General features: G+C 45.5%; 5 protein-coding genes and 1 non-coding gene across 6 annotated transcripts; 3 read left to right on the top strand and 3 right to left on the bottom strand.

Moving 5' to 3' along the window:
• Positions 1-9,455: 9,455 nt before the first annotated feature.
• Positions 9,456-11,295, top strand: NCU06771 (ER lumen protein retaining receptor). The gene is made up of 4 exons (XM_958519.3): positions 9,456-9,882; positions 9,955-10,013; positions 10,087-10,153; positions 10,243-11,295. Exons 1-4 carry the CDS (start codon positions 9,855-9,857, stop codon positions 10,734-10,736), a joined length of 648 nt encoding a protein of 215 aa, XP_963612.1. The 5' UTR covers positions 9,456-9,854; the 3' UTR covers positions 10,737-11,295.
• Positions 11,296-11,464: 169 nt separating this feature from the next.
• On the top strand, positions 11,465-14,369 carry NCU06772 (hypothetical protein). Its single transcript, XM_958520.2, has one exon. The coding sequence runs from the start codon at positions 12,013-12,015 to the stop codon at positions 14,278-14,280; it is 2,268 nt and encodes a 755-aa protein (XP_963613.2). The 5' UTR covers positions 11,465-12,012; the 3' UTR covers positions 14,281-14,369.
• A 366-nt stretch (positions 14,370-14,735) lies between these two features.
• Positions 14,736-14,809, top strand: NCU15268. The gene has a single exon. It is a non-coding gene; the product is annotated as a tRNA-Val (tRNA).
• Positions 14,810-14,907: 98 nt separating this feature from the next.
• Positions 14,908-17,724, bottom strand: NCU06773 (hypothetical protein). The gene has a single exon (XM_958521.2). It carries the CDS (start codon positions 16,613-16,615, stop codon positions 15,227-15,229), a length of 1,389 nt encoding a protein of 462 aa, XP_963614.1. The 5' UTR covers positions 16,616-17,724; the 3' UTR covers positions 14,908-15,226.
• Positions 17,725-18,056: 332 nt separating this feature from the next.
• On the bottom strand, positions 18,057-21,990 carry NCU06774 (intracellular protein transporter). Its single transcript, XM_958522.2, has one exon. The coding sequence runs from the start codon at positions 21,716-21,718 to the stop codon at positions 18,449-18,451; it is 3,270 nt and encodes a 1,089-aa protein (XP_963615.1). The 5' UTR covers positions 21,719-21,990; the 3' UTR covers positions 18,057-18,448.
• Positions 21,991-22,888: 898 nt separating this feature from the next.
• NCU16550 (hypothetical protein) lies at positions 22,889-26,274 on the bottom strand (the record flags this gene model as incomplete). The annotated part of the gene is made up of 6 exons (XM_011395383.1): positions 22,889-23,522; positions 23,611-23,792; positions 23,868-24,752; positions 24,830-25,415; positions 25,649-26,042; positions 26,118-26,274. 6 exons carry the CDS (start codon positions 26,272-26,274, stop codon positions 22,889-22,891), a joined length of 2,838 nt encoding a protein of 945 aa, XP_011393685.1.
• Positions 26,275-27,517: the final 1,243 nt, after the last annotated feature.

The following is a 27,517-nucleotide window of genomic DNA, read 5'->3' as shown; positions in this document are numbered from 1 at the left end:
TATAAGTAAATAATATAAAGTAGTGTCTATAAATATTATTAATAGGCGTAGTAGTACGCAGGAATATTACTCCTAAGGTCGTAGGTTTTAATCCTATATTAATAATAATAGACGCCACTAAGGATTTTTTTATTTAGGGTAATAATAGAAAATATAAGCTATATTTTACCTAACGCTTCATTAATATCCTATATTAAATTAAACTACCTTCCCTTCCTATCTTTTATTCTATTTATTATTTCTACTTTACGTCTCTACCTTACATCTCTACTTTACATCTCTACCTTACATCTCTACTTTCGCATCTCTACTTATATTTCTATTTACATCTCTACTCTACATCTCTACTCTTACATTTCTACTTTTACATATCTACTTTATACCTTACTTCTACATTTTACGTTTATGTTTTATATCTTACGTCTACGTCTCACATCTACGTTTTACATCTCTATTCTACGCCTCACGTCTATGTCCTGCGTCTATATTTTATATTTGCGTCTTACGTCTTATATTAGCGTTTTACATCTATATCTTACGTCTTATATCTACGTCTTACGTCTGCGTTTTGCGTCTCACGTCTGCGTTTTACGTCTCTACTCTATATCTCTAATAATCGCTATTCTCCTTCTATTATTTAATTAACCCTTATTAACCTAATAGTCGGCCCGCCGTTAATACGCCGCTACTATATTTCTTTAACTTCGTATTCCTTAAGTAGGTCCGGGCAATTTATATCCTCGCGTAAAACCTACGAATTCTCGTCGTCCGAATACCCCTTCCATTTAACTTAGAATTAACGTTAGTAGCCGGATCTATAATATTTTATAATCGCCTTAATTTTATACTAAATATTATCTTCCTTAATATCTATAACTTCCCTTTATAGCGCCGCCGCAGCGGGATTCTTATAGTACAATTCTAGTAATATAATAGGGAATATTAAGTAGATTCAGTAATATACAGGGAGTACAAATTAATATACTATCTTCTTCTCCCTAATAATTTTAATAATTTAGAAAGGTCCTAAAAATTTATTTACTAATTTAATACTTAGGCGGCGTTATTTAATATATTTCGTATTAAGTAAAACCCAATTTCCAATATCGAACTCCTTTAACTTCTAGACTTTATTATACTATTTCGTATACTTTTAATTAATAACCTCTAAGGTTACTACGATTTTTAATTACTTATAAAGTAATTCGTTAATCCAATTAGTAGCTACTATCGGAAGGACTATCCTCTACCTTCGTTCCGGATCCGTTAATTCCTAAGGATAATACTTAAAGAGTAATTCCGAAGGGGATTTTCTAATAGTAGTATAAAAATAATTATTATATATCTACTATATTAGTATAATCTTTTCGGCCTAATCGACCTACTTTATATTATAGAAAATCCGAAGGTATAATTCCAAATTCTAATTTTACTTTTCTATTTATTTGTCCGTTTAGGGGTATTAGGCCGTACTAAAGTATTTACAAATATTTAAAAATTTACAATAAATCTTTTAAAATTAGTTTATAAATAGGTTACCTTTATCCAATATAATAGAGTCTGGGAAGTTAAATTACTAGAAAACGTTTCGCTAGAAAAGGAATATAAATTGTTAGACGTTAATTATCTTCTACGTAGGGATATATAAAGCGTACTTAGTAAAGCGGTTAATAATAACGAGAATTGTATTGTAGGTTTAATTAAATATAGGGTTGAATAATTTTAGTACTCTAATAATAAAATCGTACAAAATATCTTACTAAAGGATAGTAAGGATAAGTAACGACCTTAATAGCCTATATAATTAGTAATTGTAAGGTTTAGCTTTTTAATATACTAGATATTCGCAAACGTAGGATTTAATATTAATTATAATAGTAAGCTAGTAATAAAATTAATTAATATACTTTAATATCTTCCTTTAATCCGGGTATCTAGCTATTACTATATTATAGTAAATATAGAGTAATTCGGCCCGTATTTATTTTAAAATATAGATTTAGTATTAATATTATAATATTCTATTTTCCCCTATCTTCTAATTCTTCGTTCGTTTCCCCCCTTCGTTATTCTTCTATACTTCTTTAATAATAAATAAATCCTCCTTCTACGCCTCTAATAATTATTACCCTAATAATAATAATTACTCTTCGTTCTTCCGTACCTTCGCTACTACTATATATCCGCCGATATTTCCTATAATAATACTTTCGTTTTCCCTCCCTAATTTAATAATAATTTTGCCTACGAACCTTACCTTCTTCCTTACTACTCTATCCTCTCTACTATTACCTTTAATTTCCTTTCGTTTCTTCTCCTCCCTATTTAATTCGTCCTCCTCCTATAAATTCTGCCTTTCTTCCTACAATTCGGCCTTTTCGTCCTCTAATGCCCAACCCTCTTCTATTTTGCTTATATCCTATTACTATTCCCTCTCTTCTACCGCCATCCTCTAAACCTCCTTTCCAATTAAAATTACCTGTTTTACTAGTACCCTTAATACCTAACTTTCCTTTATTGCCCAACCCTTCTTTTTACTCCCTTTAATAACCTTTACTAATAGGTAATCGCCCCCTACCTTTAATTTTCCCCTTCGTAATTATAATTTCTTTAATAACCTATTTACTAGATTTAATTTTCCTAAATAATATTCAATCCCAAAATTATATGCTATTAATTCTAATACCTATTAATTCTACCTCGTATTCGCCTATTCCTTATTTTAAAAATACTATAAATTTAAATAATCTGTAATTATTAAGAACGGTTCATTTATATATAATAAGTATTACCTCTATACTTTTAATATTCCTATAATTATTAATAACTCTCTATTCCTAACCCTATACTTAATTTCCTCTGGTAATTTCTTCCTTAAGAAGAAAATTACCGAGTACTACCTATTACCGTATAATTATATAAAAACCGCTCTAATTATAAAATCTAATACGTCCGTCTCTATTCGGATTTATAACGTTAGGTCGAAGTAGTACAATATAGGAACTTCCTAAAATAACTTTTTAAATTCCTCGAATACTCCTTCTACTTCTACTATAAATTTGAACGGCTTTTATTTATTCCCCTTCAATAACTCTATTAGGAGTATAATTACTTTAGAATATAATATTATAAAATATTAATAGAATTCTATAAACCCTAAGAAGATTTAAATATTATAAACGCTCGCTAGAGCCTCTTATTCTATAATTACTACTACCTTCTCTAAATCTATCGATACGCTTTCCGGGGAAATAATATATTCTAAGAATAATACCTGCTTTATATAAAATTTATATTTACTTAAATTTATATAGAAATTATAATTTTATAGTTATTAAAAGACTTTTTTAATATAATTAATATAATTTTTTTTATTCTTATTATAAATTAGAATATTATTAAAGTAAATAATATATATTGTATCTATTAGCCCTACTAATATATTATTAATATACGTTTAAAATATCGCTAGCGCGTTCGCTAATCCTATTAGTATAATTAAGAATTTATAGTACCTATACTTCGTACGAAACGCTATCTTCTCTTCGTTTCCCTCTCGAATCCGAATCCTATAGTACGCGTCCTTTAAATCTAACTTTATAAAGACTTTAGCCAATAATAACCGATTGAAAATCTCTTAAATAAGGGGTAATACTGTCCGATTCTTCTTTATAACCTTATTTAACGCTCTAAAATTAACGTAGAACTTTAATTTTCTACCCTTCTTTAAAATAAAAATAATAGGAATACCCGCTAGGTTAATAGAAGGACGAATTTATTCTTTTTAAAGTATTTCTACTAATTATTTGCGTAATACTTTTAATTCTTTAATATTTAGTATATAAATTAATCTCTAAAGCGCTAATTCCCTTTCGATTAAATTAATATAATATTTTAGCCGGTCGTATTAGAATAAGGGTATAACTGAAGTTTTAAATACTAATTAAAATTCTTTATACTCCGGCGGAATAATCGGTTTAAAGATGGTAGGTTTACTTTTTATTTCCTCTAATAATTCTAAGGATTATAGTAGTGCTAGTTCTGTAGGGGGTACTAGGGTAGGGTAAATACTATTAAATATTATTCGAAAAACCTTTACTAGGGGGGTAGGGATTAGAGGCGATTCGGCCAATTCTATTACAATGGGTAGGGCTACGAATTTTAATGCTAAGGAAGAGGGGATTTTGAATAGAATATTTATATACGCGGGAAGGTAAAAACCCTCTTCTACCCTTACTATTTCCTAAGGGTCTAATAGTAGAATTAAATTCTATTAAAGCCCTACTAGGATAATTACAGTATTATATACTTCCTTCGCTAATATTATACTCAATATAAAATTACCGGCTTTAATATAAAACTGAAACGACTATTACTACTAATTAATATTAGGGTTCTACTTATAAAGTTAAAGGTAATTAAAAATAATTTCTACGGCCGGGGATTTAATTATAGTAAAAGTAATTTGCTTCGTCCGCTTAGTACTATAGGAATTATATATTTTAATAAAATAAATAATCGTACTATATATAAAAATAAACTAAAGGGAGAAATTAATAAAACGATAGGGTATTAAATTAATTTTTATATTTAACGGAAATAAATACCTACTAATTAAATTTAATTCCGCGCCCAAATTTATTAACTTTTATATATTCCGCTAATTTCTATAAATCCTTATTAATAACCTTATTTCTAAATATATTTATAATCTACTTGTATTATCCTAAGCGGTTGCAACTACTGCTCTAGCCGTAATCAATTTAATATTCGCTCTGTATAAGGGGGTACTTGTAGGGATAGGGTAATTCCGTACTAAATAGCTAACCTAATTGCAATTATAATAAATTTAATTCGAATATACTATTATAAAATAGCCTGTTATACTATACTTATAGTAAATATTTAGTAACTTCAATTAGGTATATTAATTATACGTATAGCCTTTTTAATAATAAAAGGAATAAATAAAATTAGGGTTTATTTAGAAAACGGTAGGGGGGCAATAGGGAAAATCGGAGGGGTTATTACTATAAGACAATTAAAAAGGAATATTCGAAGAGGAAGTAGGAGGGTGCAAAAATAAAGAAAATAATAGAATATACCTTAAAAATATTTAATTTTAGTAATGCGATATAGACGGTTCGATACTTTCTAGGCCTTCTAGCCGTTCTACGTATGCTACTATTTTATTTATTATATTAATACCGGCCGTTGAAAGGATACTTTATTTAAAAAAGGGGTATAACCGGTTAGTCTAAGTAACGATTTAAATATATTCTAATTAATTATATAATAAATTAAATTCTTTAATATAATAACGGTTATAAAAGTTATAAATAGTTTCTAAAGTACTTTACTATATACGTTCGAATTTATTAAAAGCGGATTATTTAATAATTTAAGTATTATTATTATATTCAGTTTCCAAAAAAGTATAGAGGTCGCTCTACGTAGGTATATTACAAACAATATTATACCTAGGTTTATTATAGAGAATTAATATATATTTAATTTATATATTCTTAAAATTACCCTTAATATAACTAATAGTAAATAAGAGGGAAATATAGAGGTACTCTTAAAAATACGTATTAACATTGTAGAGGTAATTCTACAATTATAAAAAACTTTCGCTAATAAATTTAGTAATATTATATTTAGGACGGTACTTAATGCAGGCCGGCGTAGCTATGGTTAGTAAAGGAGTAACTATAGCGACGGCTGTTAATAAAGGAGTAGTAAGGGGAGGTATAGTAGAAATACGAATTTAATTATAAAAGAAGTAGTCCTAATAATAGAACCTGGTAGGGATAGGAAGGTAATTTCCTACCGAATCTTATTCAATGAGGCCTACAAAAGCGAACTATTTCTACTAGGATATATATAAAGGAAGATAATTAAGGAGGAGTTTAATTACAGCGAACTAAGATTTAAATAATTACTACTTATATACGAATTTATCGGCTTCCGAAATTTAGGGGTACAACCGAGGAACCCGGGGCAATATAAGGGGGTAGTCTTTATTACTATCTTCTTCGATAGATTCTATAGTAGGTTAGTATTATTATAATAAAGGCGGAGGGGGTTAAGTCGTTTCGACTATAATAACTACGGGGGTAGTAATATAAGAGGGGTAAGGAGTAGCTTCGGCGGTACGAGAGATAGATTGGCCGTTATATATATATATTTTAATAGTACTAGCTTAACTCCCGGAGGAAGAGTTATTAATTTATTAAGAACGTAGGCGAAAAGTAGGTTGAGGTGACTACGGTCGTAGCTATACGTAGGGGATAGTAAATTAGGGGTTAATTTAAAAATATATTAATAGCTACCGACTACAATAAACTATACTTCATTAAACCTCTTTTATACCTATATAAATTCTATTTATCCGTTAACGAGTATTATAGAGCCTCGTACTAATTTAGCGCCTCGGCGCGGTGCCGGATTATTCTTCCCGTAAGCCCGACCCGATATAGGTGTTATTGTTAGTAATCCTACGCGTTGGTTAACGAAGGGGAGTAGCAGCCGTTGAGGTGCTTCTGTGCACGAGCTCTTAGCCTCCTGATATAACCCTTATTATAATTACTTGCTATAGACTAAAGTATTTACCTACCCTTTAACGTGTAAATTAACTTTAGAAGTAGAGGAATTTGTATAATAATTCTATCGATAAAGATTTACTAATTTATAAATCCGACTTACCCTCTAAAGCGTTTACCCTAATCTATATAACGAAATTAAAAATATCGATATTAAGAATAATATTGTACGGTTGAGTTAAGAGTATACCGCCGGTCTAACTAATACCTAAAAGTTACTAAGAAAATTCGAAACCTTTAATCTATAGTATATTTATACCTTCGACTGTATTAGTCGCCTTAAATTCTTAATCTTTATATTCCTCTAGTATCTATAAATATAGTATAAAAATCCGATAATTTTAAATATTAATTATATTTACAATATAGGTCTCCCCTCCTCTCCCTTCTCTAATTTAATTAATTAATTCAATTAATTTTCAAATTTCATACTTCAAATTAAAGATATTTATAATTATAGGTATAAGCTCTATTAATACCACCTTCCCCGTCGTATTTAATTTCGGTTATAAAGAGAATAATGAATTTATAAATTAATTATTTAAATACCTCAATAATTTCGCCCATTGTATTACTATACCTCACTCTGCTATTTATATTACCGATTACTCTACAGTAGAAAAGCAAGCTCTTACGTATTATTTCCCTAATAATTAACCCTAATTCTATTTTTAGTATATATTTAAGAATATTATTAAGTATATTAATAATAACTAAAACAATCCCTTAAATAACTATAATTCTCTTAATTCTAAGACTATTAAAGTTAGCAGCCCCAATATTACTAACCCAATTAAACCGCCGCCGTTACAACCGACTATTATAATTACTATTACTAGCGCTAACCCTACTAGTACCAATACTAGCACCAATACTAGCACTAGCACTAGACTCCAAATACTACTAAGGAAACCGACTTTCAATAAGGTAGTAAAACATTCTAAAATTTACTATCTAGAAAATATATTGTATATTATTAACCCGTTTAACTAGGATTACAGCCCGGGCGGATTACTATATTTTATTAAAGTAATCTACTATATCGATAGGATCGATTACTATAAATACTTATAGGATTATTTAAATAAAACCTTCTCTATTCGCTAATTTAATAAATAATACTAAAGTTTAATTTTTTACTACTATCTTAATTACTAACTAATCCCTATACAATAAAAATTTAGAATTACCTTAATAATACGCTTTAACCTATCTGCTAATAATAGGTACGGTCTTATACGAAATAATACTGCAATTATAATATTATAACTACTAATCGATCTAAGTTATTGTACGTAGAATTTAGATACGTACTTAATAATCTATATACCTTATTCTATAACGTATTCGATAAGATATATATACTTATTAAAAAGAAGTAAAAGGATTACGATAATAAAATCGCCCGTAAAAGCTTCGCTTTAAAGGATAGTTATAAATGTAACCCTCTATTAATAGCTATTATAGAAAAGGTTTCGTAGAAGGCGTTTACCCTTATTTAGAACTAATATAATTAGGCCAAAATATATTTTATAAGTAAGGTTCTAATAACCTTCTATATATACAATTACTCTCAATAACTCGGATTACCTTACTACTACGTACTAGTAGTTCGTATAGTATATAAGTATAACGATAATAGGGTAAAAAGAGTGGTAGTCTGAGAGCCACTCGTTTTAGAAGATATCGATTAATACTAGTATTTACCTAAGGATTTAGTAATTTCCTATCTTTTTTCAACCTATAATATTAAAAGCTATTTACTAATAAAATTAAGTAATAATTAACCCTAAATAGTATATTAAGGACCCTAAAATTTTTAAACGAACGAAGAAGGCTAAATAGAAGGCAACGGACTTACTTCTCTAATTTATAAAACCTACTCCCTTATAAACTACCTAACCCAACTCTACCCCTAGCACTAACAATTAAGTAGGTCAAATAGGCTACGTAATTCAATACTAACCCCCTCTTACAATTGGCTAAAAAATAAACCTTATTAAGAATTAAAAAGGTATAAAGCCCAGCGACCGTTTACCCTCTCGCTAGGAGGAAGAATATATCGTTAGAGGTTATAATAGCCCGGCAGTACTAGTAATAGAGACTCCCCGTATCTTTAGTATTAATTTACTAATTAGTATCCTTTGCAAAGTTATTTATATACCCTTATTACCCCTATTTAGGTAGCCGCTAGTGCTAGAGCTAGAGTAATAGAGTATATAATTATATATATATATATAAGGTAAATTATAAAATTATATAAATTAGAAAGTTCTAGAAAAAGACTATAAAAAATAAATACTCCTCTCCTCTCTATATACTTCTCCTTCTTAATACTATATACGAATTTAGTGATATAGGGTACAATTGGATATACCTTAGCGGTATGCGTTAACAGATTTGGTACGTATAGGCACACGGGGCCAGTCTGTATGAGAAACCCTACTTTTTTGCGGGGATTTCAATGACAGGGACCCCTGCACGCCCGGCACGCACAAAATATTTGACGTGCCAGCTCCCCTGCTTCGTACTCTTACCCCAAGCGGTTAAGTAGTCTAGATATAGGGGAAGGGGGTAGTCTAGATATAACCCGCCTCTGTATTCAGGCTGGATCGACAGTGTGGAGATGTTCCAGAGAGAAGGAAGCAAGGAACAAGCAAGGTCGCCAGGGGCACCATGCTCCTAAATGGCTTCCTACGACATCTGATTGGGTAAAATGTCCGATTTTAGCCCCATGCACCACGACCGTTCCCGCGAACAGGGCGTCTGGGCGTGCAGGGCCCGGGGCACCTAGACTAGCCACCGGACGGGCACTCCAAGATCACTGCTCTTGCCCCGAACCGCGTTCGTGTCCTTTTGGGGGACTGACACCAGTGAGACCACCTACTCTCCACAGGCTCAGCCCACTGAAGTTTCGCTGAAAGAAGACCTCCAAACATCCATCATCTTGGACCGAATCTATCCGATTCACTTCTCCATCATCGGCATCATCTTCCTCCCACACCGCAACCCACACAACCACAATAACAACACCAACAACAACTTTGGCCACCGGGCAACGGACAACCAATCCAGACCAGCACTACACCAAAACCACAACGGTTCCATCACCACCGGTCCCTCTTCCCGAGCTCAGTAAAAGCTACCCGCTGAGCTACACACACGGCGCCGCTGCGGTTGCAGCCTTTTACTCTCTTGTTTGCACATCAACTGCCGCCATAGGGGCACATCGACGACAAGCTCGCAATCATGTCGCTCAACATCTTCCGCGTCGCCGGTATGCTTACCTTATCTTGGAGGAAGGACAAGTCGAAGCTGGATTGCTAACTAACTCGTCGCCATGGCACAGCGGACTTTAGCCACTTGGCTTCTATTCTTATCCTTCTCCATAAGATGACGCAGCTGAAGGTATACACAACTCGACCTCTGGCCATCCATCCCGACCCTCAAGACAGGCAATGCTAACTCACTACTGTCACAGAGCTGCGCCGGCATCTCTTTCAAGTCGCAAGTCATCTACTTCATCGTCTACGTCACCCGCTATCTCGGTACGCCATCCCTTGAAAGCTATAGATAGCTATGCGCTGCGGTCCCTCCACCTAGGTAGACCATTTGGCTGACATAGATCTACTGACAGACCTGTTCTGGACGACAAGCTACTACAACATCATCTTCAAGATTCTCTTCATTGCTTCCTCCGGCTACATCATCTACCTTATGGTCAGCGCCTACAAGCCCACCAACGATCCCGGTCTCGACACCTTCCAGGTCCAATACCTGCTGGCTTTCGCTGCCGTTCTCGCCATCCTCTTGCCCTACCAGTATAACTTCTGGGAAATCATGTGGGCCTTTTCCATCTGGCTCGAGTCTGTCGCCATCCTTCCGCAGCTCTTCATGCTCCAGCGTACCGGCGAGGCCGAGACCATCACCACCCACTACATCTTTGCCCTCGGTCTCTACCGCGCTCTGTATATCCCCAACTGGATCTACCGCTACGTTACCGAGCCGAAGCACAAGATTGACTACATTGCCGTTGCGGCGGGCATCATCCAGACGTTGCTCTACACCGACTTCTTCTGGGTGTACTATACGACTGTCATGAAGGGCAAGAAGTTCAAACTGCCTGTTTAAACCGTGGAAACAGCGAATGGGTTGGGGGAAAACCGGGGCAATTGAGCAAACAAAGTCGATCCATCAACCTCTTATCCGGTTGATCAATGTTCGACTATCAGCGGAGGCTGGACTGCTCGAATTGGTGATTCGTGTTTGGCACCGTACGGTAACGAAAGTCGAACCCTGACCACAACCGCAGCTTCAGCACATACTCACCGAGGGCACAAAACTGTTGTAATGGCAGAGGAATGGGGACTGGGGAGGACATGCTTCACCCAGTGCGGTGGGCATGCGTCGTTGAACCTCGACAAAGAGGGATAACGTGACAATGAAAATAAATATTGGATTGCATGTTAGGCCGGCGTTGGTGGGATGGAGATGGCTTTGTCGATAAGTTTGCGCACAATTATGAGGAGCGCATAGCCATCTTGGCGCGCCAAGGCAAGTACACTACACATGGCCACCATGGGATTGGATTCCGGCTTGGTGAGCTTCTAGAGGCGATATATCTATGTGGTTTAGAGAGGTCGAACGACTAGGGTACTAAAATATCAAAACTGGCTTCTTCTTTCAGGGGCAATAGCCCGTGTGCTTGAGACATCAACTGTGGTGTTCGGTAGGTTGATCAAAAGGTGACACCCCTTGAACCCCTTGCTTGGCTGTCGCATGGAAACTGGGTACGAGCCAAGCCGGCGCATAATCAAAGATGTTTCGAGTTCTCAGACATGGTAACGGTACCATTGGAAGCGAACCCCCCTGCACTTCGGCATTGCACGATGCTGACAGTGGTACTACGCATCCCAAAAGCATGCCTCAAGAACATGCTCTCAACCGAGAAGGGCTCTCTAAAACGCGAATCTAGCCTCCCACCGTTCATGCCACTGGATTACTGGGTATGGGAAGAGGAATCATCCTTGTCCCAAAGCATGAATGATGGTTCTTCTCACTCTGGTACCGACTAAGCCTGACATATCTGGTCAATGACACACCATTTTCTTTAATTCTGTCACCCATCTTCCTCGGGAGTGACGAACCCGCTTTCCGTGCTACGTCCTGAAAGGACCGAAGAACAAAACTTCTGGGGATCCCAGTTCACCCTCGTCATGTCGTCCGCATGCTCTCAACGCTCTCTCTTCCTCTTCTTTCGCTTCCCCCCTTCGACCCACCCGTCATTAGGGGACCAGGCAGCACAGGCTGGCTCGCTGGGCGAAAGCATGATGATGCTTAGCTAGCCCACAACAAACCCTCTTTCTCACTTCGTCTCTCCCGCTGGCGGTAGACGTTTTCCATAGCCATGGCCGCTAATCACTCGTTTAACGTTTTCACTACCTTCGTTCTCTTCTTTTTTGTATTAAACTTCTTAATATCTTCAAGCTGTGCCTTGAAGGATGGCCGCCATGTTGAAGCAGAGCATGAGGCGCCACAGGGGTGGGCCGAGAGAGAAATTCACGACGACACAGCGACAAATCTCTTCTCATCACCACCGCCACCATCAACGATTACGATAACCATAACCACCATCTCCCTCTTCACCTCAACCATAACCCCACCTCCCTCCCTGCTCCATGTCCAACACCGCCGCCAAGGCCCCGACCCAGATAATGACAACGCCGTCGCCGACCTGCAATCCCAAATAACCTCCCTCTCCTCCCAACTCTCCGCCCTCTCTCAAGCTAGCTCACAAACCAGCCAACAACTCTCGCAATCGCTACAACAAGCCTCCCAATCCCTCGCCCAGGCTTCCCAGAGGCTAAGCCAGACCGAACAGAGCTTAGCTGGCGCAAGGATCACACAGCAAGCGGCTGAGCAGGCTAGTCGAGTTGCGACGCAAGCAGTCGCGGATCTGTCGAGACAGATGACAGAAATGAGCAGGAGTATGAGCCAGAGTGCGGAGCAGAGAGTGAGCAGGGTTAGTCAGAGCGCCGAGGAGAGGATTGGAAGGGTGATGGAGAGCATGGCTGCGGTTGCGAAGGACGATAGTGGTGAAAAGGGTACGAATATGTCAGTTTTGGTGGGGACCGCGGTGGGTGGTGTGGCGGGGAGTTCGGTTTTAACGGGGTTATCGGTTGTTATGTTTATGAGGAGGAGGAGGAGGAGGAGGAGGAGAGGGGATAGGGGAAGAAAATGGGGGGGAAAAGAGGGTGGGGAGGTGGTGTATGCTGGTTCTGTTCGTGATAGTGGTTCTGCTCGTGATGTTACAGGTGGCCTCAGCTCTCGTGGCAGTAGCCGTAACAGTCGGAGTATCTCAACAAGGGAAAACACAAAAAGCTATCACAGCCCAGTTGTATGGGTAGCATCAACAAACAACCTTTCCACCGCCGGTTCTGGCCGGACCCACGTGGCATCACGTTCGACAATGGCGACGTCAGCCATCAAGTTATCCGACTACGAAGACGAAAGCGTCTACAACGACGACGGCCTAAATGGCGGGCTACCCTCCAGCTCGCGGGGAGGAAGTCTTATGGAGGGCAGAACAGCATTGTCACCACCACCGCCTCCAATTCCTCCGCGAGCTAGGTCTAGATCTCGGTCTACTCCAAAAGAAGCTGCTCCTGCTCCTCCTCCAGCAGCAGCAGAAACCTTCCCGTTCGCCCCCGAAAATCCGGTTCTTCAGGCTCCCACTCCAATAACAACAGCAGCATCAGTTCTGCTTTCTCCCTTCCCACCCCGCCCGAAGAGTGTCAGGACAGGAGTAGGCACTGGTCCAGTCAAGCTCAAAGACCGCCAAAACAGCGGCGACGAGGCCATGGGGGTAGGTTATGCTGTGAGCTATAACTCAGCGATACCACCACCACCTGTACGGGCCGCCCCACCTGCACCACCAAAGTGGGCGCCGCCTACGATACCCGGCTATGAGGATGATGCAAAGCCGTTGAGCTCCTCAGGCTTTAAGCTAGACGATCCGCCACCGTCGGGGGCTGCTGCTGCTGCTGCTGCTAACAAGGGAAAGACCGGCAGCAACAACCGTAATAACAGGCTCAGTATCTTCCCCGGCCCAAGTCCTAGTCCGACGCCAAGTACGCAGGGATGGTCTTCGTCGCCGCTTAGTTCGCCGTCTACTCCCCCAGTTCCTACTGTACCAACCGACCGTTTGGAAGCAAGTGAACATGGGAGTCAACTTAAACGGGGAGGAAGTGGCGGAACAGCGGAAGGAGAAGAAGAAGAAGAAGAAGAAGATGAGAACGAAAAGAGAGGACGACCTTTTCAAAAGCGACAGCAGCAGCAAGCCCAGACCCGGGCCCGGCCCCGGGGCTCCTCCGTAACGGGACAATCACCAAGTCCAGCTCCTACACTAGAGGCATGGCTAAAGAGGGGGATGTCCTCGACTAGAGTGCCGGTACGAAGGAGGGGGACGGAGACGGAGACGGAGACAGGAATAGTAGCTGGTCCAGGGGCGTCGCCATCATCATCATTGCCGAGATCAGCTTCTACTTCGAATCTTGCTGCTGCTGTGAGGAGGCAGTCGTATACGGCGAGGTTGAGGGAACAGGTGCAGCAGCGGTACATGCTGGATGCGGACGATGGGGGGAGGGGGGAGGATTGGCCTATCAGGCAGTCTTAGTGTAGATTCATGGGTAGAGAGAAATCATTGTCGATGAAATGACAGATGGATATGTCACTTGTTGATTGGTGATGATGTGTAACTGAACTGATGCTAGTTTTTTTTTTTTTTTTTTTTGCGATAATAGACAAATATTCTTGTTCCTGTATAGCTCGGAGAAGACTGAAGGAGCTGTCCCGAAAGGGGAATGGATGTTCGCTTACGTACCTCTAGTGCAGTTTTGCACACTATCTTTGCTTCAAATGCACCGCATAATTTGCCCCAATAATACTTGTCCGTGCAACATAAGCTTTGAGATGAAGCCAGTCTCAAGAGTGTCCAGGTGACTATCCGTCGAGGAAGTTGTTAGGCAAGTTTAGAATGGTGGATTGTACGGGATGGGTGGGCGCTCGGGCCGCTTTTGAAATTAACTTGATAGCAGCCACGTTTAAACTCCGATTTCAACAAATGACATCGGTCCGATGGTGTAGTTGGTTATCACGTCAGTCTAACACACTGAAGGTCCCCAGATCGAGCCTGGGTCGGATCATCTTCTTTTGCGATTTTTTTTTTCTTATATTTACCTTTTCCTATACTTCATTCATACTTTGGAATGGATTTTTGGTTTATTTTCCCTTTTTTGTTACTCTCCAGTCTTTTAATTTTCTCGTTACCTTTAGGCTTCCTCATTTTTGTAGTACACCTAGTTCTGTCATATTAGCAAAATACACCCACTCCTCTTCATCGCGGACGTGATAGCGATCCTGCTCGAAGAAGAGTGACCCCCTACTGATTTTCTTACTTGTTTCAAATAATACACAAGAGGCGCTGAGCTTGTTCTCAAATCATGGAATTGTCCTCCAGGTCGGAAAAGGCAACATTATAGAAGAAAGGGTCGTCAAACAACAGCCATCACTAAACCAACTCAACCTAGTACCCATCATCATCCCACCTTCAAAACCCTCTCTCAACGTCCTCCCCTAACCGTCGTCGTCCCCCCTCCCCTCCTCGAACCAACCCCATAAGCACTCCCCGCACTCCCATAATACCCCTCATCATCATCCGAATACGCCGGCGTATCCAAACTGCTACTTCCTCTACCACTACCACCACCATGTCGACTTCTACTCCTTCTTCTATCCCTAATATCATACCTATCATCATCATCCAAATCCAAATCCCGATCCCGATCCCTCAACTCCCGATACCCCCCTCCTCCCCGTTCCTTCGCTCTCTTCTCTTCTTCTTCTTCTTCTTCTCCCGCCTTCTTCTTCTTCTTCTTCTTTTCTTCCAACTTCTTCTCAATCACATTCGCCCCCAACCCTCCAACAGCAGCACCGACGATAGTGGAAATCAGCGCCGCTTTACGCTCTCTTTCTTCTTCTTCTTTTTGGCTCTTCCTGTTGCTCCTGGAACTACTGCTGTGGCTGTCGTGGTGGGATTTCTTGCCATTGTGATGAGACGATTTATTACGTGCGTGCTTCTCAGTTGCTTCGCGCGCTGCTAGTCCGCCGACGATGGCGCCGAGGACGCCGACGCCCAAGGCGGTGGTGGAGGGGGAAAAAGTAGACGAGTAGAGGTCTTTGGCTTTGCGGAGGGGTGCTGCTGCTGGGCTGGGGGAGCGGCGGGAGCGAGAGCGAGAGCGGGAACGGCGGGATGAAGGGGAGCGTCGTCGACGGGAAGAGCGGGGGTAGTCTGACTCGTCGTCTGTGGTGTAGATGCTGCGAGCGCCGCGGGAGCGGGAGCGGGAGCGAGAGCGAGACAGGCCACGGCTGATACGGCTGTCTCGGCTGGGAGAGCGAGCCCGACGGGCGTCGGTGACCGCGAGGGCTTGGACGGCTCGCTCGGGATCACGCAGTTCTGGGCCGCCGTAGATTTTGGTCTCACGGACAATGTGCCGCTCGCGAGTGCCGGGCGCTGCCGATGGGGCTGAAGCTAGGCTTGGGCCGCGGGACCGGCTTCTGCTCCTGCTGACGCTGATGGTTCGCGCTGCGACGGGGGGATTGGTACCAATGCCGGAGCTGCGCTCCCAGGAGCGGTCTCTACCCCGGAGCGGAGTGCCATTTCGGTCTCGGCCGTCGTCGTAGACGTACCCTCCTGGCCCTGGCCCTGGCCCCGATCCGGTGCGGTAAGAGATAGGAGGAGAAAGTGGTGGGGAGGGAACGGGTGGCGGTGCTGGATGTGCTGTTGCTGTTGATGGGATGGCACCACTGGCATACGGACGAGGAGCGCGGCCGGGGCCAGAGATGAAATCGGGGGAGTAATCTCTGTCGCGACTGGAGTGATGAGAGCGGGTTGGAGAGGGACCGCGGCCGCGGCGGGCACGCGCGTCTTGTTCGTCCATGAAGCGGACCATGTTTGAGTCGTTGTGATGAAAGATTTGTTGTGTTGCAATGTGAAGATTCCAAGAATCGAGTTATGTGTCTGATGCCGTCCGTTTATTAACGGCGACCTGACGTACTTGACCACGAGCTGGTATGAGTACCCTCAATCTCTTCTCTTCTTGAGCTTCGAAGCGTCCAGTTCGTATAACCTCCTTGCCAACGAGCAAAGTCGTCAACGTCCAACCTTAAAGTTGTGTGATGTCGAACCTCGGAAACTAGAGACCGACCCTTTTGCCCTCTTGCTGTCGAGGCCTTTCACTTTTGCCGTCGCCTGGATAATGCCGAGGTGTTTGATAGATTAATTCCCCGGGCGCTGTGTAATGATACACGTAAAGGACGTTCCGACCGAGCTTCTAGTGTCGTACCGCGGCGTTCTTCCTTTGCCTCGTGGTTGTGTAATGATAAGCCTCTTTTGACTACCGAAGTGATAGATGCGGACTGCCAAGGCACGAAAAGGCGAGAAGAAGTGGTAGTGTGACCTCAGTTGGTATTGCCGTTGTTGGTGATTGTGGCAAGTAGGTTGAGTTGACTCGAATTTGGATCTTCTACTATGTAGCCATGAAAATGGGAACAACAGCGAGTTGATGAAGAAGAAAAGACTCGTATATGTAGGTATGGAATACGAACTCCCGGTGACGACGGTGATGCTTGCCCGATGATATTCAGGGCCTTGGTGTAAGTGACGGCCTAACGGGGTGCCCCACAAGCCGAACAATGAACCCCCCTCCCAAAAAAGAAAAAGTGACTGAAAAAAATCAGGGAACTTCCACTTGGACGGAGCCCAAACGCCGGCTCTTTCGGGAATTTGCCAGTTGAAAGGGCACGAGGCCTTCGTAAATCGAATCGAAGAAGCTTCGTGAATGATGGGGGACTGATTCAAGATAGTCGAGGGAGACAAACCATGAGACCCCTAAAGAGACAATAAAAAGAGGAAAAGGAAGATTTATCCACCTAATGATCAACAGTGAAAACAGCAGATTGTCTTTCCTTGCGAAGCTCGCATCCCGTCCAAAGCGGAATGGAATGGCTGTTGTTGCCCAGCTTTGCTCTCGGCTGTCCAGCCAGCTTCATTTCATGCCCAGCCATCTTTTTACCGTACCCAAGCAGAGCCCAACCAAATCCACTTTCGGTCACAATGTGTCCCCCCCGAAAAGAATATCACTTTCCTCTTCTCGAATCTTGTTGTTGTGCTGGTCCTATGCATTGGTACAGCATCAGCCCTAACTGGGGGGTCGCTGTCGTCCCACTGCAGAAGTCGACTGTAATTGGCGGAGACGGCGAAACCATTCCATATGATGTCACTGTCGCCAACCATTCAGGATCGTGAAATTCTTGGGATGTCGGGGACAACAAGCGGTGATACCCTGCAGATACCTGCGTCTCACAAAGCTGTCCGTGGGCGTCGATCTTCACCTTGTTGCTGACCTCGGTGAAGACCGAGTGCAATCTTTGAATTAAAAGTACTTACACAGCTGTGATTGAACAAAAGCAAGGGCTTTCCAGCACTCGCCGGTTGCTGGTAACGTTCCTGTTTCATTGTTCCTTATCACCCAAGAAAGGTTAGGTATCTACCAGAAAAGTTCATCTCGAGACATCATATGATTAACAAGGCCTGGATTTCCTTTTCTCTTCCTTGCCTTTCCGTCTCTTCAAAGTAGCTTTTGTCTGTCCGACCGGCCCAGCCTAGCCCATCCATCACCCATATGTTCATTTGCGTCTGTTACTTTTTCTGGCCCCATCGTTGCCATGTCGTAATCATCCATTCACTTCCAAAATAGCCATGTACCTGGTGAGTAAAAAACCATTCACACAGGTAACCCCTCTTCCGTAGCTTCATCCCTCTCCAACTTCTCCAGCCCCGTACCAACAGCACCGTAAATCTTCAACGGTACTGCGACCTCGAAGCTCTCGCAGATGAGGTTCTCCGCCGCCACCAAAATCAAACCGCCCCTATCATCCCTCGAAATCTCCTCCAGCAAGGGATGCGGTTGCTGCTGCTGCTGCTGCTGCTGCTGCATAGCATTCCTCTGTCTTTCCCGTTCGCGTTCAGAGATGGTCTGGTTCTTGCGCAACATAGGCGGCCTGCTTCTGCTTTTCTGATTTCCCCCTTCAGCAGCGCTGCCATTGGCTTTGACTAACCTCGTTTCCCTTTCTTCTTCCTCTTTTCCTTCACTACCCTTGTGCGCTTCATCCGCTTCTTCTTCTTCTTCTTCTTCATCCTCCTCTTCAATAACTCCATTCCTCTCCGCCTCTTCGTCACTAACAATGTCATACTCCTCCTCTCCAATATTAGTTATCCCCAACCCCATCATCCCTTGCCCTTGCGCCTGTCCCAGCATCTGGGACTGTCCCATCCTCTCTAATGCCTCTGCGCTTGCCACCACGAACTCCACCCTAACCTTCCACTCCAAACTGACTCCGCTCGTTACAAACTCGGGTGTGGCTGTGACGGGGATCGTTGGCGTGAATACCACCCTTTTGGCAAACATGGTCGCTTCACTGCTGCTTACCAGCACCTTTCTCGTTACACGGTGCACACTCGCTTCACTTCTCAGCGCCAGGCTGGAATCTACCCGCTCGGCTGTCTCCAAAGCAACGTGCACAGCATAGCAAGGGATCTCGGCGTCTTCAAAGTCAATGGCCATGGTGATCTGCTCGCCTAATCGGTAAGCGGGGCGGGCGAGCATGACGACGGCGACACGGCGACCGTTGCGGGCGATTTCGAAGCGGTTAGTGGATTGGTTGGAGTAGTGGGAGGCGATGTTGGAGCGGAGAATGGCCAGGTCGATGGCCTCTTTTGCGGTGAGAGCAGGCATGTGGGTTTGCGGGCCGAACGGATTAAAGTGCGAGGACGTGTTAGAGTTGACGGAGTAGTTGGACTGTCGGCGGGAGGGAGGGCCGCTAGCTGTTGGACTGAGAAGGCCAGGGGCGCGAGCGCCGTTTTGGAGTTGGAGGGAGCGGGAGGAGAGAAGCTCGTCAACATAGGAGAGGAAGGAGTCTTCGTTGGCGGCGGGTTTGTCTCCCAATAGTTTCTGTCGTGCTTGTTGTTGTTGTTGTTGTTGTTGTAGTTGTTGTAATTGTTGCTGGTGATTATGATTATTTAAAGTAGTGGTAGATGCTGTGTTTGTATTATCAATGGTCTTAACCCGAGCCTGGTCTCGCAGGATGATGTAGGGCGCCATCAGGTCGTGACCTAGGATTTCGCCGTGGCTGTTGACGCTGCCAAGCACGCGGAACGGAACGTCCACAGACTTGACGTGCTTATCCTTTGCGCCTCCTGGCCTTTGCGTGCCAATGACGAGGCTGTATGATATCTTCATCGCCTTGCCGCGATGCGTTGGTGGTAGCCCCTTGGGCAGTTTGAACGAATATTCAAACGTCCTGCTTTCCCCGGGTGCTAGCTGCAGGTCGACGAAAAGAATCGACTGGGGTGTTGACAACAGGGGGATCGACTTTGAGCTGGCAATCCCGCGCATCTCTTTGATGGTGCTGAGTTCTCCTCCGCCTAGAAGCTCGCCAATGGAGCTCGTGATGCTGCCCCAACCGAAGCCTCTCAGTAAGCCGCTGTCGCGCTTCGTAGTTTCCACACCGATGACGCCGCCACCATGGCCACCGACTACGGCTTTCCGCTTCACTTGCTCAAAGGGTCCGAGGTTTACCAAAGAGCCATCAAGCGTAAATGAACCCTGGATTTGCGCATATCCCATCATCAACGTTTCTGGCATCTTTGCCGTACTTGGGGAGAAACTGGACGGCCGCCTGCTGTGGCCCGATCGCCCACCAGCCATTCTCAGCGGCTGTGGTTGGACGTACTCGGATGCCAGGGTCTCGGAAGAGTAATTGCTCATGGAGTAAAACTCGCCACTACTCCTTGGTGTGCCGCCAATGCTGGTTGTTGAAAGAATACGTGCCGAGGGTATCGCACCATGTTCGTTGATGGTGGGGATAGGGTCTCTTGATCGCATCGGGAGAGACCTGACGGATTCGCCAGCGACCGAGTATGTTGGGCTCATGATGTTGTCTTCATGTATGGGCCCCACCGGACTGCCTCCGTGGACAACATCGGGCGAAGAAGATGATTTGGTGAAAGGGAACCTGAACTCGGTGTTCGGCTCGGCTCTAGGAGAAGCCTTGGGAGAGGGGGACGTTGCCCATGGGAAGATGTTTCGTGTTCGTTCGGAAGGAGTCAGAGGGCCTTCGGTCGGGCTGTGTAGTGTGTTCCGGTTGGGAGGGTAAGAGGCATGGAAAAGGGGTGATGGCTGCTGAGAGGTCTGCACTTTTGGGTGTGTAGCTGTATGGGGGCGAGGTAAATAGTCAGGCGTCTGTTCAGTGGTGGCGTCACGTAAGAAAGACGCGGCCTTGCCAGACTTGGGCCCGCCAAAGAACGGAAGACGGGAGTTGATCTGCAAACTCGAAGCTCGGGCATGACCCCTTGCTGGTCGCTGGGACTTGGCGGGAGACGAATTGAGGTCCGGAACCTCGTCCATGGCCTTTGTAGAGCCCAGTGACACGATGGACACCGACCTCTTGTGTCCGTGGCCATTGCCGCCATTGCTCCGGGCGGAGGAGCTCGAGGGAGGACCACCGCGGGAGCTGCTGCTGGAGGCGGGATTCTGGATGGGTGACCAGGGTATGGAGCTGTCTCGGGCGCGGGAAGTGGCAGCAGCGGATGGAACTGTCAAGGAAAGGGTGGACCGATGGCCGTGACCGCGTCCGCGCACCGAGGGCGGCGGCGCCAGGCCGTCAGCATGGCCCTTGGTACGGCCATTTCCTCCTTGTGTAGCAACTGACGACGACGACGACGACGACTGAACAGGGTGACCGGGGCCGAGAGGGGATGGCTGGCGCATTCGTTGCTCGGCAGCGGCACCTAGATGTCTCGGAGACGGATGCGGATTCTTTGTGGGCGTGGTCGGCGGGGGCCCGGGAGGTCGTGCGACGTTCTTGAAGGTGATTGTGCACTTGACTTCCTCTCCGGCGAAGACGACATGGTCCTGCCAGCGGACAAAGACGCGGATGTTGCTGTTGCTGTTGCTGTTGGCGGCTGCGGCGGCGGCGTCTGCTGAAGGCGACATGGTTGTTGAGGATCGGCCTGTTTTGTTTATTTGTTGGGTATCGTCTAGTATCGTGTATGTCGTTCAAAGCCGTCTTCCTCTTTTTATACACTCCTTCCTCTTGGGTATGCGTATGAACCAAGCTTCTTCTGCCTCTGTTGATGGATCGCCGTCCAGGTCGCTAATCCGCTGTTTCTCTCTTCATTGCTGACGAGCAGCAGCATTTTCGGGGTACACAGTGTGCTCGAGATCGATGCTGGCGTCGGCGGGCGGGCGGGCGGGCGTCTAAGTCGCAGATTAGGTCGTGTTGCCTGGGTATACTTATGATGCAGTGTCGAGAGAAAGAGGGAGGAGACGAAGAGAGAGAGAGAAAATGGGAAACCGAACTGAACGAATGCGGTTTCTCCTCCTCCTGCTGACTGACTGCCCTGACTGAGAGCAGCCAAACAGCCTGAGCCCGAAAGCGGTAGGTCGAACGTGTGGATGGAGCCGCCGGGCGCTGAGTGTTGTTGCGATAGGTTGCCGTCAAGCCGTCCGCACCGCTGGAGTCGTCTTGGAGTTCTTGGCTTTGGAGCATCGATGGTGCCAAGACATGCAGATGACACTGTCCGATAGCGTCAACAGCCCCGGAGCACGCAGGGGAACCTGGCTAGGTAGGTTGTGCTTGGTGAGTGAGGTGCCCTGAGGTGTGTTGGGGGATCACAAAGGAAAAAGGAAGGGCCCAAGCTTCTCCTGAACATCCATGGCCAAAAGGGGGGGGGGGGGGGGGGGGTCACACAATCACTTCAAGTTCCTGTCCAGATGCCTTCAGTTGCAACTAATTGTTTCAGCATTCCATGTCATCAATCTATGAGCTCCATACTCAGAGAGACTCTTTTAGGTTATCATAGGTACCTATAGTGTAACTTAAGGGAGCTTGTTCAGACGCCGGCTTGACACGGCAGTCCGATTGGGTATCTTGTCCATTGCAAAACTCCGACCCCCCAAACGCCATTCAGCAAAGAACATCTGCCAATCCGAGAATCTCCATTATCAACCCTAACCCCGGCGGAGTTTAGCAAGGCAATTGACTGAAACCATCATGATGAAGATCGACGACGACCACTTCAGAAAAAAAGGAAAGAAAAAACAAAAAAGCAACTGAAGGAAAAGAAAACAAAGACCACAAGCAAGGAGAAATCCACCCACTCCTTAGGTACCCTTCCAGCCCTCCATCAACGCCAACCACTCCTGCCACTCAGCCCACTCCCTCCTTCTTCTCTCCTCCTCCTCCATCTCCCTCTTGACAATCGCCTGCGCCTCCTCAAGAATCCTATCTGTATCCTCCACACCCATCCGACCCATGCTCTCCAAAATCTCTCCAATGGCCGTCAGCTTCTGATCTTTCTTGTGCTTCAACTTGCTCTGCGTCTGACCCTCCCGCATCACCGCCACATACTGCGCGTCGGATTTGTACTTGAGCTGCGCGATCTGCTGGTTAAAGTATTCCCGGATTTGTGCGGGGCGGTCAACATCAGATTCTTTGCGGATTTTAGGCGTCTCGACGGGTATCTTGGTGTTGGTGTTGCGAGAGGTGGTGGCATTGACAAAGGAGGAAGAAGAAGAAGGAAAGTGCTGAGAGCGAGAACGGCCGCGGCTAGGAGGAGGAAGAGGAAGAGGCTGGGAAACAATACGTTCGATAATGGCAATTGCTTCCTCGTTGGTGGTGATGGCCGGATTGAAGAGTCCACCAAAAGCTAGGGAACCTTTGGCGAGCTCGGCCTGGAGACGGGCGCTGATGGCGGCGTGGACTTCGCACTCAATCAGTTCCCTGACAAGCGGACGGCTGCGAGGTGACGAAAGAGGACGAGGCGGCTGGTTAGTTTGCGTTAACTCTTAAAGTCGTGATGGAAAAGGGTTGCGACGGGACTTACATTCTCTCCAGCTCATCCACCTCGTGCTCAAGGGCTGCCGTCTCAACCCGCATCTCCGCCTCTTGCTTTTCCAGGTCGGCAATGGCCTTGTTGCGAGCCTCGAGGTGTTCACGCGCCTTGTGACCGGGAATGCCGTCTGCCAAGGTACCGGGGTAGTTGGTGATCGCATCCTCGATCTCCTCCTGATTCGAGGTTGCAAGTCAGTGATCGATACTAGAAAAATGACTACAGCAGAAGAAGGAGAGAGAAACACTCACATAAGTATAGGTCTCAACATGACCATAAGGGAGCTCCGGAGCACCAGCTTCCTGAGTCTCAACATAATCATCAGGGAGTTTCGGCGGAGGACCAGCTTTAAGTTCCACCATCTCGAGGCTACTGCCACTGCCGCTACTCAGACTCTCCTCAGGAAAGATGATTTCCTTTCCCTTGCCCTTCCAATCAGTCTTCTTCTGCTGACCATCAAAAGGGTTCGCAGAAGCAGACGAAGCCTCAGCCTCGTCCTGGGTCATGTCGAACTCCCTAGCCTGCACTGCAAACTGCGCTTCAAAGCCCGGAGGCACCGAAACTATCTTCCTGATCTGGCGCTGCGCATCAAAGGGGACAGCCTTGCGAAGGGGCGGGATATTGCGCTCGTCAATCGTAATGCGGGGAGGAAGATCGCCGACATAGACGTAAACCGGCTTGCTCTCGCCAGGTATCTTGACGGGCGAGTAATCGGCGAGGTTGGAAACCGGGCGTGTGCCATCTGCTAAAAGTGCCGGCCCGGCAGTAGCAGCAGCGCCAGCAGCAGCAGCCTCAGTAGAAGTCGAGGCGGAGGCGAAAGCGCTGTCGTTGTCAGTGCCCTGAAGACCCTGGACACTCTCGGGCTGACCGTAGCGGCGATGGCACAGCTCGCGACCGGCAATGGGATCCATGCGGTCGAAAGGAAAATTCTCGATTCTGCCGGCGAAATTGGTGTGGGCAACGCCCGTGGCGGTCCACTTGACCGAAGGGTTGGAAGGCACGGAGTAACGGCCGGTCATGACGCTACCGTCGTATGCGTCGTACTGAGACTCGTAAGTGTCCTGGGATGAGGGAGAGGGGGACACGGCCGGCATTTCCTCGATGGGAGGTGTAGAGGGGCGGGTACGCTCAAGGTTCTGGTAAAAGTCAGCCAGCCAGTCAGTCAGCGAATATCTTTCATACCTATGTGTGAAAGCGAAAGGAAATTACTTACGCTGGGAACAGGAACCTTGGCTGGACCGCCAACCCTAAAATATCTGTTATCCGTCGCGCATCCCTCCGTCAGCTTCAAAAAAGTCCTGGGTGAAATGCTGCTAGCATCCAAACCCTCGTCATCGCTGACATCGCCCTCTCGAAGGAAGGACATCTTGACAAACCCCCTGGGCGGAGTAGACGGAGTGCTGCTGCCGTATCCACCATCGCCACCACCACCACTACTGCCACTACTCTGGTCAGAATTCGATTTCGCTGAGCCATGAGACGCATGGGAAGAGCCATATGAACCGTTGGAAAAACTGCGCGGCGACGTGGCCGTGGGAGGCCGGGAGAAGCCTTGCTCCTCCCAGTCTGCACGCTCTTCGGCGATCGCGGAATGGGGCCGATAGTAACGACCACGCACTTGGAGGCCGAACGGGGAGTCGATGGTGCTGAGGGGGGAAGTGATGCTGATGCTCGTGGGAGAAGAAGGAGGAGGGGTTTTCGGAACTTTGCCTTTTTCAGAGGACTTGCCATCGTCCATTGGGGTTCCCTCTTGGTCTTGGTACTCTTGGTACGTGCTTGTGTCATTGCTAATGAGTTGCCTGTGTCTTTCAGTAATAATGGTTGCCACGCCATTTTGCCCACTGGTAAGTATGTTTCTTTCCTCTCTCTCTCACTCTCTCTTCTCTCCGTTGGGATGTGCCACTATCCCTTTGGTTGGTCATAGGTTGGTTACAAAATGTACACCAACACCCCCTGGAGGCCCCCATATACAAGAAGGACAAAAATGATGACGGTGACGGTAGTGTGTAGGTCTAAGGGGCTGTCGACGTACCGGTTGTCGTCTTGGACAGGCTCTGTGAGCTCCAAGAATTCGGGAGGCTGGATTACCGCCTCTTGGGTAGGCTCGTTTGCCGTCTCTCGGGCAGGCTCGCTCGACATCTCCTGGATTGCCTTGTTCACTTCTTCCTGAACCGCCTCGATCGTCGTCGTCTCCTGAGCAGGCTCAGGCTCAGTCTCGGTAGCCCTTGGCTCATACATGAGCCTGACCAAGGGCTCTAACGCCTCGTCGCGAGGGTAGTGGCCGTGGCCGGTAATGCCGCGCATCGTGACGTAGGCCATCATTTCCGCGTCACTGAAGTGACGAGTTTCAATGGGCCGGCTGCTGCTGCCCTGCTCAGCCGAGGCAAGGTCAGCTCGACCGCGTGTGGATAGGCCAGGCGAAATTGCTATGGAAACAAAATCAGTTGATGAAGAGAGACAAAGAAAGAGTCAAGTGATGGATGAGAGGCAAGTGAGCTTACGGCGGGTAATAGGAGGGGGCTGGACCGCCGGCTCCTCTGCCTCGGTGTTCACTTCATCGGGGTTGATGAAGTAGCGGATGGGCATATCTTGCTCATCCTCGGGGTCGATGAACCGGACTGAGCCGGGGTTGGAGTTGTTGTGAGTGTGGCCACTCATTGTTGTTGTTGTCTCGCGTCTTGAGAGTGATGAGGTATATGGTCAGTCAAAGGAAGGCTTCACGCGAAGGTTCGGTGGTGTTGAAAGGAAGATGATGAGGAGGAGTAAACGCGAAGAAACACGCGTGAACGCAGGGCAAACAACGCGAAGGAACTTTGGTTGCTACAAGTGACAGTTGATTCCACAGCATACGCGGTGAACAACCTGGATTGCTCAAACTGAGAGTGAATCGGATGCGAGGGAGGAAGGGGCATCAAGATTCAACTCTACGAAGGACGATCATAACGAAGAAGAAGAAAAGGTCATACTCACAAAGTCCTTGGTCCGACTTGTTGCTAGGTTGCGAATGAGCAAAAGTCAAATCAAGAAGAGGAAAGAGACGAGGGCGAGAAGGTCGCGTCAACAAGAGAGTTATCTGGTTTGCTTACTCCCCTCCCTGAACAATAGTGCAAATCACTTACGTTAATCACAATAGCAAACCTCAATAGGCAGTTCACTAAGTCATCCTTGAAATCTAACAGCTAGTTCAATACAGCAGCAATACCTAGTAATGTGCAACTATGAGACCCAACCTGCTGCGTGGTGGTGAGGTGATGAGGTCTGTAAACTAGGTTGGGGATCCACTCCTCATCCTATTCAAAGATATAAACAATAGCAGCCTGAATCAGCCAGACCCGCGAGGACAGGCAAGTGAACGTGCATTCAGAAACCACTCACAATACCTAGTCACAATAGGCAGACGGACGGGAAAGAACCTTGATAGTTCAGATGGACACTCTACCCTCAAAACCAAGCCGAAATTCTCACCACGCGACCACTTCATCCGAACTATGAAACACCTCCAGGCAGATTTCTGATATCGCAAGGAAGATACCGACCCACGCGAGTAGTCGTAAGAATAACCCGAGCAGGACAGTCCAATACCCCTCTTTCTTCCTACAGAACGCCATCACACAACTGTCATACGCCTCGTAACAACTCGCAAATACGTCAACCAAAAGGTCTCAAGGATTCTCCTGTCCAGGAAAGGCCTGGAGGTTGGGTTCAGAGATACATTGAGGACGCATTGAAGCGTGTAGGAGGACCCTGAAGGTATGATTGATGGATTGTGAAAAGGAGGGGGAAGGAAATGAGTGTGTGTGAGAGGGAGAGAGAGAGGTTGGCGCGGGGGGGGGGGATATCCTTATCATCACTCGCCAAGAGACTTCGTCTGAAGTGTGAAACACCGACAGCAGGTTTTTGA

Source organism: Neurospora crassa, linkage group II, assembly GCF_000182925.2.
Source record: "Neurospora crassa OR74A linkage group II, whole genome shotgun sequence".
Classification (NCBI taxonomy): Eukaryota; Fungi; Ascomycota; class Sordariomycetes; order Sordariales; family Sordariaceae; genus Neurospora; species Neurospora crassa.
The sequence above is the reverse complement of the archived record's forward strand: the minus strand, read 5'-3'. Positions and strand labels throughout refer to the sequence as shown.

Coding starts and splice junctions, on each gene's coding strand:
- NCU06771 (XM_958519.3), top strand. CDS start 9,855: ATGTCGCTCAACATCTTCCGCGTCGCCG. Junction 9,883..9,954: donor CAACATCTTCCGCGTCGCCG/GTATGCTTACCT, acceptor GCCATGGCACAG/CGGACTTTAGCCACTTGGCT. Junction 10,154..10,242: donor CTACGTCACCCGCTATCTCG/GTACGCCATCCC, acceptor ATCTACTGACAG/ACCTGTTCTGGACGACAAGC.
- NCU06773 (XM_958521.2), bottom strand. CDS start 16,615: ATGGTCCGCTTCATGGACGAACAAGACGCGCGTGCCCGCCGCGGCCGC.
- NCU06772 (XM_958520.2), top strand. CDS start 12,013: ATGGCCGCTAATCACTCGTTTAACGTTTTCACTACCTTCGTTCTCTTC.
- NCU06774 (XM_958522.2), bottom strand. CDS start 21,718: ATGTCGCCTTCAGCAGACGCCGCCGCCGCAGCCGCCAACAGCAACAGC.